General features: G+C 51.2%; 1 protein-coding gene across 1 annotated transcript in view; it reads left to right on the top strand.

Moving 5' to 3' along the window:
* CTDP1 (CTD phosphatase subunit 1) overlaps nt 1–13,962 on the top strand; it is a gene marked incomplete at both ends in the record, with an annotated part of 56,296 nt that overhangs the window by 17,183 nt on the left and 25,151 nt on the right. The window contains 5 exons of the mRNA XM_080714814.1: nt 1,260–1,388; nt 4,641–4,791; nt 10,334–10,424; nt 11,459–11,625; nt 12,585–13,592. Of these exons, the coding sequence (XP_080570940.1) occupies nt 1,260–1,388; nt 4,641–4,791; nt 10,334–10,424; nt 11,459–11,625; nt 12,585–13,592 (1,546 nt within the window). The remainder of the gene's footprint in view (nt 1–1,259; nt 1,389–4,640; nt 4,792–10,333; nt 10,425–11,458; nt 11,626–12,584; nt 13,593–13,962) is intronic.

Raw genomic sequence — 13,962 nt, 5'->3', positions numbered from 1 at the left:
ACAGGAACCTCCTGGTGCTGCGGGAGCAGCCGCTGGGCTGGGCTCAGTTGTGTTCCCCGTGCCCAATTCTGGCGGGAAGGGATGTGATAAACACTCCCAGCTGGCGGGGGACAGGGTGGCGGTGTGCTCTGGAGCCAGGAGTGCCTTTGTCTTCGGTGCTGGAGGGAGCCGGGGCTCTGGCTCCTGGGAGAGCAGGTGGAAGCAGGCAAAGGGTGGGCGGGATCCCAGGTGGCACCTGCAGTGCCCTGCGAGAGCAGGCCTGTGCACAGAGCGGGAGGGGCCGTGTGGAGAGCAGAACCCCCACTTCCCTCTTGATACTCAGGAGTCACTGGTGGCTGGGGTAGGGTGGCCCAAGCTGCTGCTCCACTATTACTCAGGAGTGAGTGACCCCTGGTGCTGGGGGTAGAGAGCCCTGGAGTGGGGGGCTGGAGCTGCCTTACCCTCCACCCTAGAGACAGACTACAAGTGAATTTTTTGTCTGAGCTATGTGACCATTTCAGGGCGATATATTTCTGTAAGTAGGGAAAGTTTTTAGTCTTACAGTTTTATTAGATTTGTGCTTTTAAGTGATGAATGATAATAAGGCTGTTTTCATGGGAAAGATGATAAATGCACGATTCTGGTTTTCCTGAACTGCTAAACTTTAAGCAAATATGAATACATGTGTGAGCAAGTAAAACCAGGAAGTGTGGAGATAAAAGAAGGGGGTTTATGCTGGTGTTTCTGCTACTGAGGAGGACTGCTAGCTCCACGGCAGGGGTTCTGTATGCCTCCTCCAGAATGGGGGTTGCCTGTGAATAGCCAGCACCAGCTAGAGGGAAATGAAGCGATGCTCACCTGAAGCGCCCGCATCACCACCCTGGGCCCTCTGGCTGGAGGCTGGGCCAGGGCCTCCGTGCTGGTCCTCAGGTGCAGGCAGCGCTGTGCACAGCCCGTGGCTTGCAGGTACCTGCCCTCCTGCAAGCCTGTTTTCCTCATTGATTTTTGCAGCATCCAACTGAAATTTACAGGCAAGTACTTTCTTCTCTGGTTTGTATGTTTTTTACTGGTTTGTATTTTTAACCAAATTACCATCAAAAATCAGACTGTGTGCGCTGGTTGGGTGAGAATGGGCTCCAGCCTGTGGCAGGGTTGGCCAGGGAGAGTAGCCCCAGCGTGGAGCAGCAGTGGGCCTGGAGCGGTGCCTCCGTTTCTCATAGTCCAGCGGAACACTTTGGATTCAAGTGTGTGTACTGTGTCATTTTCCTCTTTCACTTCAGCAAGCTGAACAACTAGCAAAGGAAGACCAGCAACGACTGCATCGAAACAGAAAGCTCGTCCTCATGGTCGACTTGGACCAGACCCTCATCCACACGACAGAGCAGTACTGCCCACAGATGTCCAACAAAGTGAGTGCATCCAGCCTGAGAACCCAGTGCCTTGTGTCTCTCTCTTCCCGAGGCCCACCGGACTGGGACACAGAGTGGTCAGTCACAGGCATGACCTCGAGGCAGGTTTCCTTGTGAATACACTCGAGCCGTCGGCGTTGGGCCTTCTTAGGGCAAGGCTCCCGAGCCTGTGAGGACAGTGGGTGGGTGCCTGAGGAGTGTTGTTGGAGGGCAGTCTTGGGAAGATGTGTTGATTTGGGATACCTTGTGTCTGGCTAACCAGGGCAAGAAGAGGCCTGGGTGTATGGTCAGGAGAAGGTGAAGTCACCCTGGGAATCCTCTAGGGAGATGTGGTAAGAAGGGGAGGGCCAGGGTGGACCCCTCCCACGTGCAGGAACACTGCCCCAAGCTTAGCTGTTCCTCAGGATGGAGCCAGAAAGTTGAGCTCCAGGACTAAAGGATTCGGTGCTTGTTACAGGAGCTCACCCAAGGCCTGTAACCATGTGTACCTCCTTAACAGGGAAGGCCTCAGCTCAGCTGCCCTGTTTGAAATGCTAGCTGTGAGCTGGGTGTGGCAGTACATGCTTTAATCCCATTACTTGGGAATCTGGATTAAGAGGGTGGGTAATAGGTTCAAGACCAGCTTCGGAAATCTAGAGAAACCCTGTTTCAAAACAAAAACATATGGACTGGGGTATAGTTCAGAGGTGTGATGCCTCTGAGTCCAATCCCTGGTACAGCCAAAAAAAAAAATAATGCTAGCTGTGCACAGGCAGCATGTGACTGTTATCGGATCCTCGGGTTTTGTGGTGTGCAGGTAACGATGCAGCCTGCAGTGCTCTGAGAGGAGGGCTGAGCCTCGGTGCAGCGCCCTCGAGACAGGATGGTATGGGAGCTGCACAGCCCTGGGGAGGCCCATGGCAGGGCCAGCTTCCCCAGCACTGTGCTGGTGCCAGTGTGACATGGGGGCTGGGCTGTCACAAGTGAGTGGCGGCTGCATTTGTTAAGGGCAGCGTGGTGGGTGGGCAGGATCGCCTCTCGCTTACAGTGCCCCAGTCTGGAAGCGGAAGCGGAGTGCCTGTCCTCGTGGCTAGAGTTCAGGCCCACGATCCTGCTTATGTATCAAGTTTTAGTTGCTGTTGTGCATCGGGGTCTTACGGAGCAGCAGCTGTATTCTCGTATTCTCCAGTGTGCCATACACCTCATCTTGAAGAGCACAGGAGCTTATGAAGGCTTTTGTGCACTCACCCTGCATGTGCTGCATATGTTGTGCCTTTGAGGTTAGACTTTGTATTTCTTTTCTGTAGTATTAGGGATTGAGCCCAGGGGCATTCTATTCCTGAACTCTACCCCCAGCCCTATTTTATTTTTTATTTTGAAACAGGTATCACTGAGTTGCTGGGGTTGGCCTCAAACCTGTGATCTGATCTTCTTGTCTCAGCTTCCCAAGTAGTGGGGTTACAGATGCGCACCGCCAGACCCAGCTTGTATGTGTTCTGCAGGGAGGAGGGGGTCCTGGTATTGAATCTAGGGATGTTCCACCTCCTAGCTCTACCGCAGCCCTTTTTATTTTGAAACAGGGTTTCCTTACGTTGCTGAGGCTCTTGCTAAGTGGCTCAGGCTGGCCTTGAACCTGTGATCCTCCTGTCTCGGCCTCCCAAGTACTGTGATTACAGGCAGTTACAGGTGCATGCCACCTACCATGCCTAGCAAGGTTGGGCCTTTTAAATTAGTCCTACAGTTAGAGGTAGTTCTCACTCGTGGAGGGTGCAGCAGGTAGTAGTGTCCTCACGTCTGCGTGGAGTGGTCAGGCGGGGCCGCCCTCCGCACCCTCTAGATCGCCCCTGCTTCGACGCAGGCTGAGCCCACTGGGAGCGTAATTCAAGACTACCTGGCCACACCTCAGAGCTCCATTCCCGAAGCTTGGACACCTGCTGATGACACGGGACTGATCCGTTCTTTGTTGTGGATCCCGACATGGTTTTAAGTGACTTCGCATTCTGGCTGCAGGATGTTTGCTGTTTAGGGGGACGTCGTTGCTGACATCCCGTGCTCCTTCGTCTAACAGAGCAGCTTCACCACCAGCAATATGATTAACTTAGAACTAGCAAGCGTTCACTTGGGTCTAAGCAGTTGTCGCTTTTTTGTTGCTAAGAGAAAATATTTTCACTGAGATGAAAGATAAGCAGGACTTGAAGGATCAAAGTTTAACTTCTTAAGGAGAGGAGACTTGTTTGCGGATTAATCACACGAGTGCATTGGTATTGCCAATTTCATCTGTCTACGAGAGAAGACCTAGAATACTATTTCAGCTTTGGTGTTGTCTGTAAACTACTAAGACTGGGTCTGAAAGTCTCCTTGTGTGGGTCTCATCCACGCTGGCAGGAGATCAGGGTTGCTGTCCTCCTACGTCATGTGGCGTGCTCCCAGCCGGGGCTGTGCTGTTTGACACCAACTGCAAAGCTGCAGGTGGCACTCAGGACGTTTCATCCACTGTGCAGGTAGCAGGAGCTGGGGAGTGCAGGCTCCATTGCTGTTGCTGTGACCCTTGTGTGGTGCTCAGGTGGCTCGGTGGGTAGGACAGTCGTCACCAGAGGCTCTCCTAGTTAAGAGCTATCAAGGTAGTTGGCACAGTTCTTGGAGTGGTTACTCTGTTTTCAGGGTAGCATCATAAGTATTATAGGTTCTCGCTGTTGGCAATTATCAGAGGTAGTAATCATAGGTGGTTATTGTAGGTAGTTATCAGAGCTAGTTATGGTTATAAGGAGTAGTTACAGATAGCTGTTATAGTCATGAAGGTAGTTGTAGGTATGGTAGGAGGTTATTATCGTGGGTAGTTAACACAGATAGTTGTAGTAGTGTTATAGCTCTCGGGCATTTATCATAGGTGTGGTAGTCATCATGGATGGTCATTAGAGTTATTAGGGTAGTTACCATAGGTAGCTTTCAGGAGTAGTTGTTACAGTCATGAGACGTAGTTACCACTACTATAGGTAGTTAGCATAGTTATCAGAGTAGCTACCATCACCACTGTAGTTAGCATAGTTGTCATGGTAGGTAGGTATGGATAGGTATAGTCACACGGACTAGTTAGCACCATTACCACTGGTGGCTGGCATAGCTCTTGGGAAGTCAGCATCGTCGGGGGCATCTCTACACCCTGTAGAGCAGGTGTGAAAAGCTTCACGCTGCTTGGAGGGACCGGGCCCAGACTCCGGCTCTGGGCATGGGGATGTCTCCCAGCTTGTCTCAGGGTCACTGCCTCCCTTGCAGGGCATCTTCCATTTCCAGCTGGGCCGGGGAGAGCCGATGCTGCACACCCGCCTGCGCCCCCACTGCAAGGACTTCCTGGAGAAGATCGCCAAGCTGTACGAGCTGCACGTCTTCACCTTCGGCAGTCGGCTGTATGCTCACACCATCGCAGGTCAGACTGGATCATGAATGCCTTCGCGTGTGGACTGCAGGCTGTGTTTCCTGTCTTCAGGGATGTTCTCTTTTTTATTCTTTATTTTGAAACAGGGTCTTACTGAGTTGCAGGGGGCCTCACTAAGTAGCTGAGGCTGTCCGCGAACCGCGTTCCTCTGGTCTCAGCCTCCCAAATGCTGGGATTACAAGTGTGCACCACCATGCCTGGCGGACATGCTCTTAATAGAAAGGACAGAGAGCAGTAGAGGCTGAGTCCTCGGTGGCATTTGGCAGGAAGTCACAGCCTGGCGCTCTGGCCAGGTGTATCTGTGTGGCCAGCTTAGAGGTTTGTCAGGATCACGTGTAGGAAGTCAGAAACTCTACATGAACGTGGTTTTGTTTTGTTTTGTTTTTTGCAGTATTGGGGGTGGAACCCAGGGTCATTCTACCTCCAGCTACACCCCCAGTCCTATACTTTATTCTTTATTTTGAAACAGGGTCTCCCTGAGTTGCAAAGAGCCTCACTAAGTAGCTGAGGCTGTCCTCAAACTGCGATCCCCCTGTCTGAGCCTCCCGAATGCTGGGATGACAAGTGTGCCCACCATGCCTGGCTCTGGACATGGTTTTAAACCATTTGTTCGTGGTCTGCACCGGCTTGGACTCCTGCCGCTTGGTGTTTGTACTTGGTGCTGGTCTGTTGGTGAGCCTGGTCAGAGCTCCACGCAGCCGTCTGCACTGGCTCACCTGAGTGCCTGGCTGCACGGCCTCCCCATGCCTGGGGACCCTGTGCTAGGTGGGTGCCCACCCGGTGGCAGCACTGGCTGGGAGCCAGCCTTTAGGCCCACCGACCCACGGTGAGCACAGGCGTGTGCATGCACAGCAATGGCATCCCGGTGCCCGTGCAGTTGTGTGCTTTAGAATCCGGAACTGAATCTCAAGTCTCCTTTTAAACTTAATACTTTGTAGAGAATTTTTTAAAATCGACTTTGTGTTTAGAGGAGCTTTAGGTTCACAGAAAAATTGAGAAGTACAGACTTTCTGCATGCTCCCCACAGCGCACTGCCTCCCCTGTCAGCAGCCCCGACCAGAAAAGCACATGTGACATTGGGTGCGCCACGGACACGCGTTAACCAAGTGAGCAGAGTATCCGTCAGTTGATCCTCCTTTTGTAACTGAAATGTGCAGTTGGCCACGTGAGGCTGCTGGGAGGTGGTGTGGAGAGCTCATGGGGCCTGGAGGGCCCTGTCCACACTGAGGAGTGCTCTGAAGACAGACCTGCAGGGCCCCATAAGAAGGCAGCCTCAGCCGGAAGCAGGCACCTGCCACTGGAACTCTGGTGCTGCCACCCGGAGCTGTGAGCCGCAGATTCTTACTGGTGACGAGTTGTACCCTGGCACGAGTTGCTTTGTTATACCAGCACAGACATGCGAAGACACCCTGTATGGAAATAGGCCCGTGGTCCCTGCAGGCCCCCATACCTCGCCTCTAGGTAGCAGTCAGGGAGGCACAGGATGCTAGTGGCCGTGCTTCGAGCACCAGCAGCTGTCCCGGGAGCCTCCCCAGGGCAGGGCACTCTTCTGTTTCAAGTGAAATTGTCACAGAAAGGTTGAGGGCTGGAGCCCTAGTCCTCGTTGCCACCATGTCCACGCGTGTGGTCTGTTCTTCATTGCTCTGCACACCACACCTGGGGTGCACACACTGTGTCCTCTTCTTTTAACATGAGATCACATATAAGGATTCATGATCCTGCTGTTACAAAACTCTCGTCTCATGTAACTGCATAGTAGTAAGACCTGTTTCTTTGCTTTCCTCATGTAAGCTCACATTAAACATCAAACAGGAGTCGGTTTTTCCCCTTCCTTGCTGGGATCCACAGGGTGCGTTCCTAACCTGCGTATTGTGGGGCCTTTCTTCCTGGCTGGGTGTAGTGTGGGGCGGCCAGCCTCAACCCCAGGGTCCACACCGTGCGGTGTTAGCCCAGTAATGCATGTGTCTGCTCCTAAGAAGGGTCAGTGGTCCCTGAATGTCAGGCAGTGGCTTCTCTTCAAGTCTGGACTTTGTGTGTTTATCTAAGGGCAAAGCAAGTTTTTACTTGGGTTTTTGGGATCTCATTCATGGTTTACATTGCAGTTATTCTGGACAGACACCATGCATGTCCTGGAGTTGCCCTGTCTGGTGGGCATCGTGTTATTTTATGGGTCTGAGCTTGCATCCTAGAGCAAGATGAGCAGCTGGAGGCTCTTGGCTTACCAGAGCCACAGCCCTTGCTTTCCCTGGGTCATGCCACCTTTGTGGTCTCTCTGGCACTGAGGGCGTGTGACCCTGCATCTGACCCATGTTAAGGAGGCTCCAAGATGTGAAGTCAGAATAGCAGGAAGTGCTATTCTTTTCTGCACCAGCCTGGACGCCGGAGGGCGGGTGCGTGGCCATCACCAACAGATCAGTAGCTTCTGTATTTTAGGGAATTTACGTTTTCTTTATATATTAAAAAATAATACACGCCAGACGTGGTGGCACACGCTTGTAATCCCAGCACTTAGGAGGGTGAGACAGGATTGCACAGGTTCAAAGCCAGCCTCAGCTACTTAGTGAGGCTCTCAGCAACTTAGTGAGACCTTGTTTCCAAATAAAGTATAAAATGGGTCTGGGAGTATAGCCCGGAGGTAGAAAAGCCCCTGGGTTCCACTCCCAGTACCACAAAAATAAATAAAATAATACAGCCAAGCATGATAGTCATGCTTATAATCCCATTGCTTGGGAGACTGAGATGGGAGGATTGCCGGTTCATAGCCAGCCTTAGCAACTTAGACTCCGTTTCAAAATAATAAAATAAGGTTGAGGTTTTAGCTCAGAGATGGAATTCCCCTGAGTTCAATCTCCAGACACACACACACACACACACACACACACACACACACACAAAATAATAGTATCACAACTTATTTCTTCTGCCAGAAGAAGAGCAAGTGTTTTTTGCTCACAAAACACTAAGGGGTGGTGCTCCAGGAGAACTGAGACCTGTCAGTGCTGGATTCTCACAACCGGAGGTTGTGGATACTCGAGCATCACAGAAAGACTGTCAAATCCCAGAGTGTGTGGTGGGTGCCAGGAGTGGTCCCCTGAAATCAAGCCGAGAAGGGCAGGGGTTCGGCACGGTGCAGGGGACCCATGACAGGTTTCCTGGAGGGCCCACCTGGTGCCTCCAGCGTACTTCAACTCCCACCTAAGGTGCTGCGAAGCCTACCTTGTTTCTGTTCAGTGCCCTTGCCCGTGGTCTCACCACATCTGCAGTGAGGCTCTGGGGCCATGATAACACCTCTGGGCTGCCGTGCTCCCCATCCCAGGGCCCTGTCTGCTCCCTGGCGCCTCTGCATGTGTGGTGGCTAGGGATGGCCTGTCCACTTGTGTATCACCCTCTCGACCCTAAGTCTCTCGGGACGTCGTGCATGCCCTGTTTATTCCCGTCTATTGCTTTGTGAGGCCCCAGGTAGTGTTAAACTCAGCAGTGTCACGCAGACAAGCTCCCCGGATAAGCTGCCTCCTGCCTCATGGAGGGATGGAATCCTGTCCCCAATGCACGCTCGATGGGTGCTTTAGCCTCTGCTCTTTTTGAGGCTTTAGGATTACAGTGGTTTTCCATCGATGTTTTAGTGGTGGTAGAGTAGGTTGTTAACTGGCATCCGACTGGGTGCCTGCAGCATACCTCACATCCCACATAAGAGGCTGCGAAGCCTACATTGTTTTTGTTCAGTGCCCTACTTCCACAGACTGGAGTACTTCTACTATATATGCTATGGTTCTTTGAAGTAGGTAGAGATGACTTGTTTTTAATATTCTTTATTATAAAATCTTGGTACCTTAAAATAATATAAATTTTTAAAAGCTTACTAGGATAATAAGTTTTTCAACTTGGATAAATTAAACTTATGGATCAGGAATCCCAGAACAAAGGTAATCTTAAGAAATCTCTATCCATTCTGCTGATTGCTGCCCTGTTTGTTTCTGAAACGTAAACTGCATTTGCAGATGGTACGGGATTGCCGCCTCTCGAGAATCCTCACTGCATGTGGCAGGCCCCTTGAGTTTTTATTTTTAAAAGTTTAACTTGTAATTAGTAGCTGTCCAGTCCAGTGCTAGCAGAACTTTGACATGAAGCAGGACCGGGTCAGCATGAGAGATGAGGCACCTTCTTGCTCTCAAGTCAGCCCGACAGGCGGGTTTCAGTGATGTCACCTGAACATGGTGTATGAGGGCAGCACCTCTGGCTGGCTGCCCAGCGCACTTCGCTCTGGTGTGTGAGCCAGCCCAGCGGTCCCGTCTGCGGTGTTGCCTCCACGGAGCAGGAAGATTGTTGTAGGGACACATGTGGTCTGTCACCGTGGTTCACCACAGTCTGAAAATATCCAGTGGAAAATCGCTGTTTTAAATTGTGTGACGCTGGGCATGGTGGTGCACGCTTGTAATCCCCACACTTGGGAGGCTGAGATAGGAGGATCGCAGAAGTTCGAAGCCAGCCTCAACTACTGAGTGAGGCGCTCAGCAACTTAGTGAGACCCTGTTTCCAAATAAAATATTTAAAAAGTAGGTGTGGGCCGGGCGTGGTGGCGCACGCTTGTAATCCCCGCGCTTGGGAGGCTGAGGCAGGAGGATCGCGCAGGTTCGAAGCCGGCCTCAGCTGGTTTAAGAGACCCTGTTTCCAAATAAAATATAAAATAGGTCTGGGAGTGTAGCCCGGAGGTAGAAGGCTGGGTTCCATTCCCAGTACCACCAAAAATAATAATAATAATAAAATAAAAATAAAAAATAGGTCTGGGAGTGTAGCCCAGAGGTAGAAAGCCCCTGGGTTCCACCCCCAGTACCACCACCAAAAATTGTGTGCCATTCTGAAGTAGTGTGACAGAACGCCACACCGTCCCCTCAGGGATGCGGCGCCTCGTCCAGTGTAACCGTGCTGTGTGCAGATGAGTCACTTAACCAGCTGCACCCTCAGATTGACGACCACAGCTCCCAAGTGCTGTTGGGTCACACTTGTTTTACTTAGTCCTGGCCCCAGAGCCCAAGAGTAGTGGTCCTGGCATTTCAGACATGCCGCAGAGAAGCCAAAAGTGCTTCTGTAAGTATCTCACCTCAAGAAAGAGGCGAGTATGGCACAGTAAGAGATTTCAAAGACCGCACTTGAAGGGCTTCTTACAGGATCTTACTCTGGCTGTTCCACTTATTCTTGTTGACAGTCTTTTATAAAGCCTACTTCTATACATACGTACGTAGGTATGTATGTATAGAAAAGGCATGGTATAATGGTTTGCGACTAGCCAAGGTTTCAAGCACCCACAGCACCCACTGAAGGCCTTGGAATGTATCCCTGCAGATAGGGAGGGCCACTGGAGAGTCCTCCTAATGCAGCTTGAGAGACAGAAGCCCCTGTGGGTGGCGTTTCTCCGTGGGCTGCTGAGGAACGCCAGTGGGGTGGGGTACAGAGCACGTGGCCCTGCTGTGAAGGAGGGCTACGAGCCGCCCGTGGAGGGCCTCTCTGGTGCAGCTCTGTTGTTTTATTTTCGCAGGCTTTCTAGACCCTGAGAAGAAGCTTTTTTCTCACCGCATATTATCAAGGGATGAATGTATTGACCCATTTTCCAAAACAGGAAACCTTCGGTATGTACCTGGATAGCTCACTGTTCAGTTACCACATGAAACATGTTATCTAGAGGATTAGAGTGGTAGTGCTGGAGTTGATGTTGTCTAGGACTTAGCCTCCCTCCTCTGGTTTTCAGTGCAAACCTTGGGGTGCTCAGGGAGTTCATTCTAATCCAGACCCCCTGTGCATGCCAATACTAAGAAGACAATCTGAGCTTTTTGTTTGTTTTTTGGTAGTTAGCATCAGAATGAGCAATTTGATGAGAACAAAAGAAGATGAGAGATGGTGATTGATTTTGTGCTAGGATTTTAACCCAGCATTCTGCTTCTGAGCTACACTCCAGCCCTTTTTATTTTTTGGTTTTGAAACAGGGTCTCACTAGGTTGCAGAGAGTCTCATTATGTTACTGAGACTATGCTCAAACTGGCCATCCTCCTGTCTAAGCCTCCCAAGCGTCGGGATTGCAGGTGTGCGGCACCAGGCCCATCAGTACTGGTGATTTATTAGTGGGAAAAGCTACCTGAAGTCAGGACTGTTAGATCTGTGGAGAAACACAGGAGGTAGGCGCTGTGCTCTGAATAGACATAGTTGTCGGCCTGCTCGGAAGTGCCGCATGAGCAGTTGGGTCTGTTGTCTTGACATTTGGGCTGCCTGCTTGTATTTGTAAGTTAAGTGTTACAAGATTGTGGCCAGTTCTATTTGGTCTCAAGAGCTATGTTTTCACAGGTTTGAGTCCAACCTTGTGTCTTGCAAAGCCTAAAATATTTACTATCTGGCCTTTTAAGAAGGAGCAATTACTTTATTATTACTCTCTCTAGAAATAGCAAGAGTTAGAATATGAGCTGAATAAAATTGTAGTTAGCATCTTCTATGAATCTGAAGCTCTGGAGCATCTGCCAGCTCAAGGCTGCAGGGGTCCCTCTCATCTGTTTTATTTGGGGAAGCCCCCAGAACAGCCTCACCTATCAGTTCAGTCCAGTTTTGCTCAGCAAAATAGGTTATTACAATTTGTAATTACTGCTTTGTGTGAATTGCCCATTTTTACCTATAGAAATCTTTTTCCTTGTGGAGACTCAATGGTTTGCATTATTGATGATCGAGAAGATGTCTGGAAGTTTGCCCCCAACCTTATAACTGTGAAGAAATACGTGTACTTCCCAGGCACAGGTGATGTCAACGCACCTCCTGGGTACCGAGAACCTCCGATGAGAAAGAGAGGTGGGCCACTTTTATAATACTGAAAAGAAATGATAGTGTTCTGCTTCACTTTCTCTTTTACTTCTCATCTCTAAATTTAGGATTTGCTTTGTTTTTGTTTTTATATGTTTATTTGGTGCGTGGTAAGTGCGTCATTTTGGGGGTATAGAGTGATAGAAACATGCATGCACTCAACTCTTGGAGAACTTCCCTCCAGGCCCCATGCCCCTCCCTCCCTCTTCGTACATGTCTTTGGGATTGGAATTGGTTGTTTCGGTGTGCTCTTTGTTTATATTTCAATTTTATAGAGATCACTGGATTTATTTATGTAACAGTGAAAAGCAGAATATTTTAAAACTGCACTAAGCTAAACATTTTTCAGTCAAGTAAGATTACAGGGTGCTACTTTGTGCCCTGTGAGATGGGCACTGCACTTCATCCCAGGTCTCCTGAAAGAGTGTGACCCTGGGAACGCAGCCACCGCGCTGCTTAGGGGAGTGAGGCACGGGTGCTATGGGCACACTGTGGAACCATCCTCAGAACACAGGCTTTGAGCTGAGCCCTCCTGCAGCCTGCAGGCCCCGTCAGGCAAACAATGGCCCAAGTCTGTCTGGAGGAAGTTTAAGAGATTCAGTTCTCTGTGTTTCTGGTGAGCCTTAGTTTTAAAGTACTTTGAGGCGTACAACTACTGCTGTAGTCACTAAGCAGGACTTGGAGGTCAAGGCCAGGAGAAGCTGGGACTGAACACCTTTTTGCAAAAGGTACTGCTGGGTGGGGACTGGTTCTGGGCAGACTTGATGAGCTGCAGCCACAGTCTTTGGACACCAGCTCGGGGTCTTTGTTATCTGGTTCTCAACGGGCGTTTTCCAAGCCTGGTCTAACAACGTCCATTCAGACTGCCAGAGATAGGCGTGCTATTTCAGTTGTGATGTTGTTGGAAGTTAAGTAATGGTCACTTTTCCTTTTGTGTACATATATAGTAAACCATTCTCCTAAAGGTGCCGATGCCTCTGAACAAGCTTTGTCTATGAAAGACCCTGAGGATGGCAGGCATGCTCCTGGGGTGGAACAGAGCAACGGCCTGGGTAAGCCCGGCCGGGAACTAAACGGCGGCGAGGCTGTGCTGGGGGCTTCCCCCAGTAAAGCCGATGAAAGGGACCCCTGCAGCCTTGAGCTGGCAGGTGCTCCAGAGCCCCCAGCGTCTCATGAACAGAGTGGCCGGGCCTCACCAGGGGCACAGCACCCACAGGGATCCTCTGGCACAGATCTGGAGTTTGACTTGTCAAGCGACAGTGACAGCAGTGAGTCAGAAGGTCAGAAGTCCTCCTCCTCCACCTCTGATGGGGAAGGCGAGAAGAGAGGCCGGAAGAAGCCTCCAGCCACACAGGACGGAGCAAGAGCCCTGCAGCAGGGGGCTTCCCCAGACGCGGGCAGGGGGAGGCCTGTAGGAGCGGGCCCCCCCGGGGATTCAGGGCCTGGTGTTCACATGCAGGACAGAGCGACAGATCTGGATGTGCAGGAGGAGGGTGAGCGGGATGGGCTCTGCGGCCTGGGCAACGGCTGTGCAGACAGGAAGGAGGCTGAGACTGAGTCGCAGAACAGTGAGCAGTCAGGCGTCACCGCAGGCGAATCCCTGGACCAGAGCATGGAGGAGGAGGAGGAGGAGGATATGGATGACGATGACCACCTGATACACCTCGAGGAGATCCTGGTGCGCGTGCACACCGACTACTATGCAAAATACGACAAGTACCTCAACAAGGAGCTAGAGGAGGCCCCAGACATACGGAAGATCGTGCCAGAGCTCAAGAGCAAGGTGTTGGCAGATGTGACCGTCATATTCAGTGGACTGCACCCCACAAGCCTTCCAGTAGAGAAAACCCGGGAGCACTACCATGCCACTGCCCTGGGGGCCAAGGTGCTCACCCAGCTGGTACTGAGTCCTGATGCCCCCGACAGGGCAACCCACTTGATCGCAGCACGGGCTGGTGAGTGTCCCTGGGGTGGGGGGAGTCGTGGATGACCAGCGGTGCTGCCAGGGTGGACGTGGGCTGGACTAGTTGGTGGTTTCGCTCTCTCGCTCTCTCGCTCTGTGGGTCTGGGGATGGAAAACCCACCGTCATTCTGCCTCTGAGCTACACCCCCTGCCCTATTTTTTATTTGTTTTGAAATAGGGTCTAAGTTGCGGAGGACCTCACTAAGCAGCTGAGGCTGACCGCAAACTGCGATCCTCCAGTCTCAGCTTCCCGAATGCTGGGATTGCAAACGTGCACCGCCATGCCCAGCTTATGGTCTCTCTTCTTGAGACTAGCATTGCTATTATTTGGCAATGAGTTCAGGAACATTCTCCAGAATGAT

This window comes from Muscardinus avellanarius (assembly GCF_963383645.1).
Source record: "Muscardinus avellanarius genome assembly, chromosome: 17".
Classification (NCBI taxonomy): Eukaryota; Metazoa; Chordata; class Mammalia; order Rodentia; family Gliridae; genus Muscardinus; species Muscardinus avellanarius.
The sequence above is the reverse complement of the archived record's forward strand: the minus strand, read 5'-3'. Positions and strand labels throughout refer to the sequence as shown.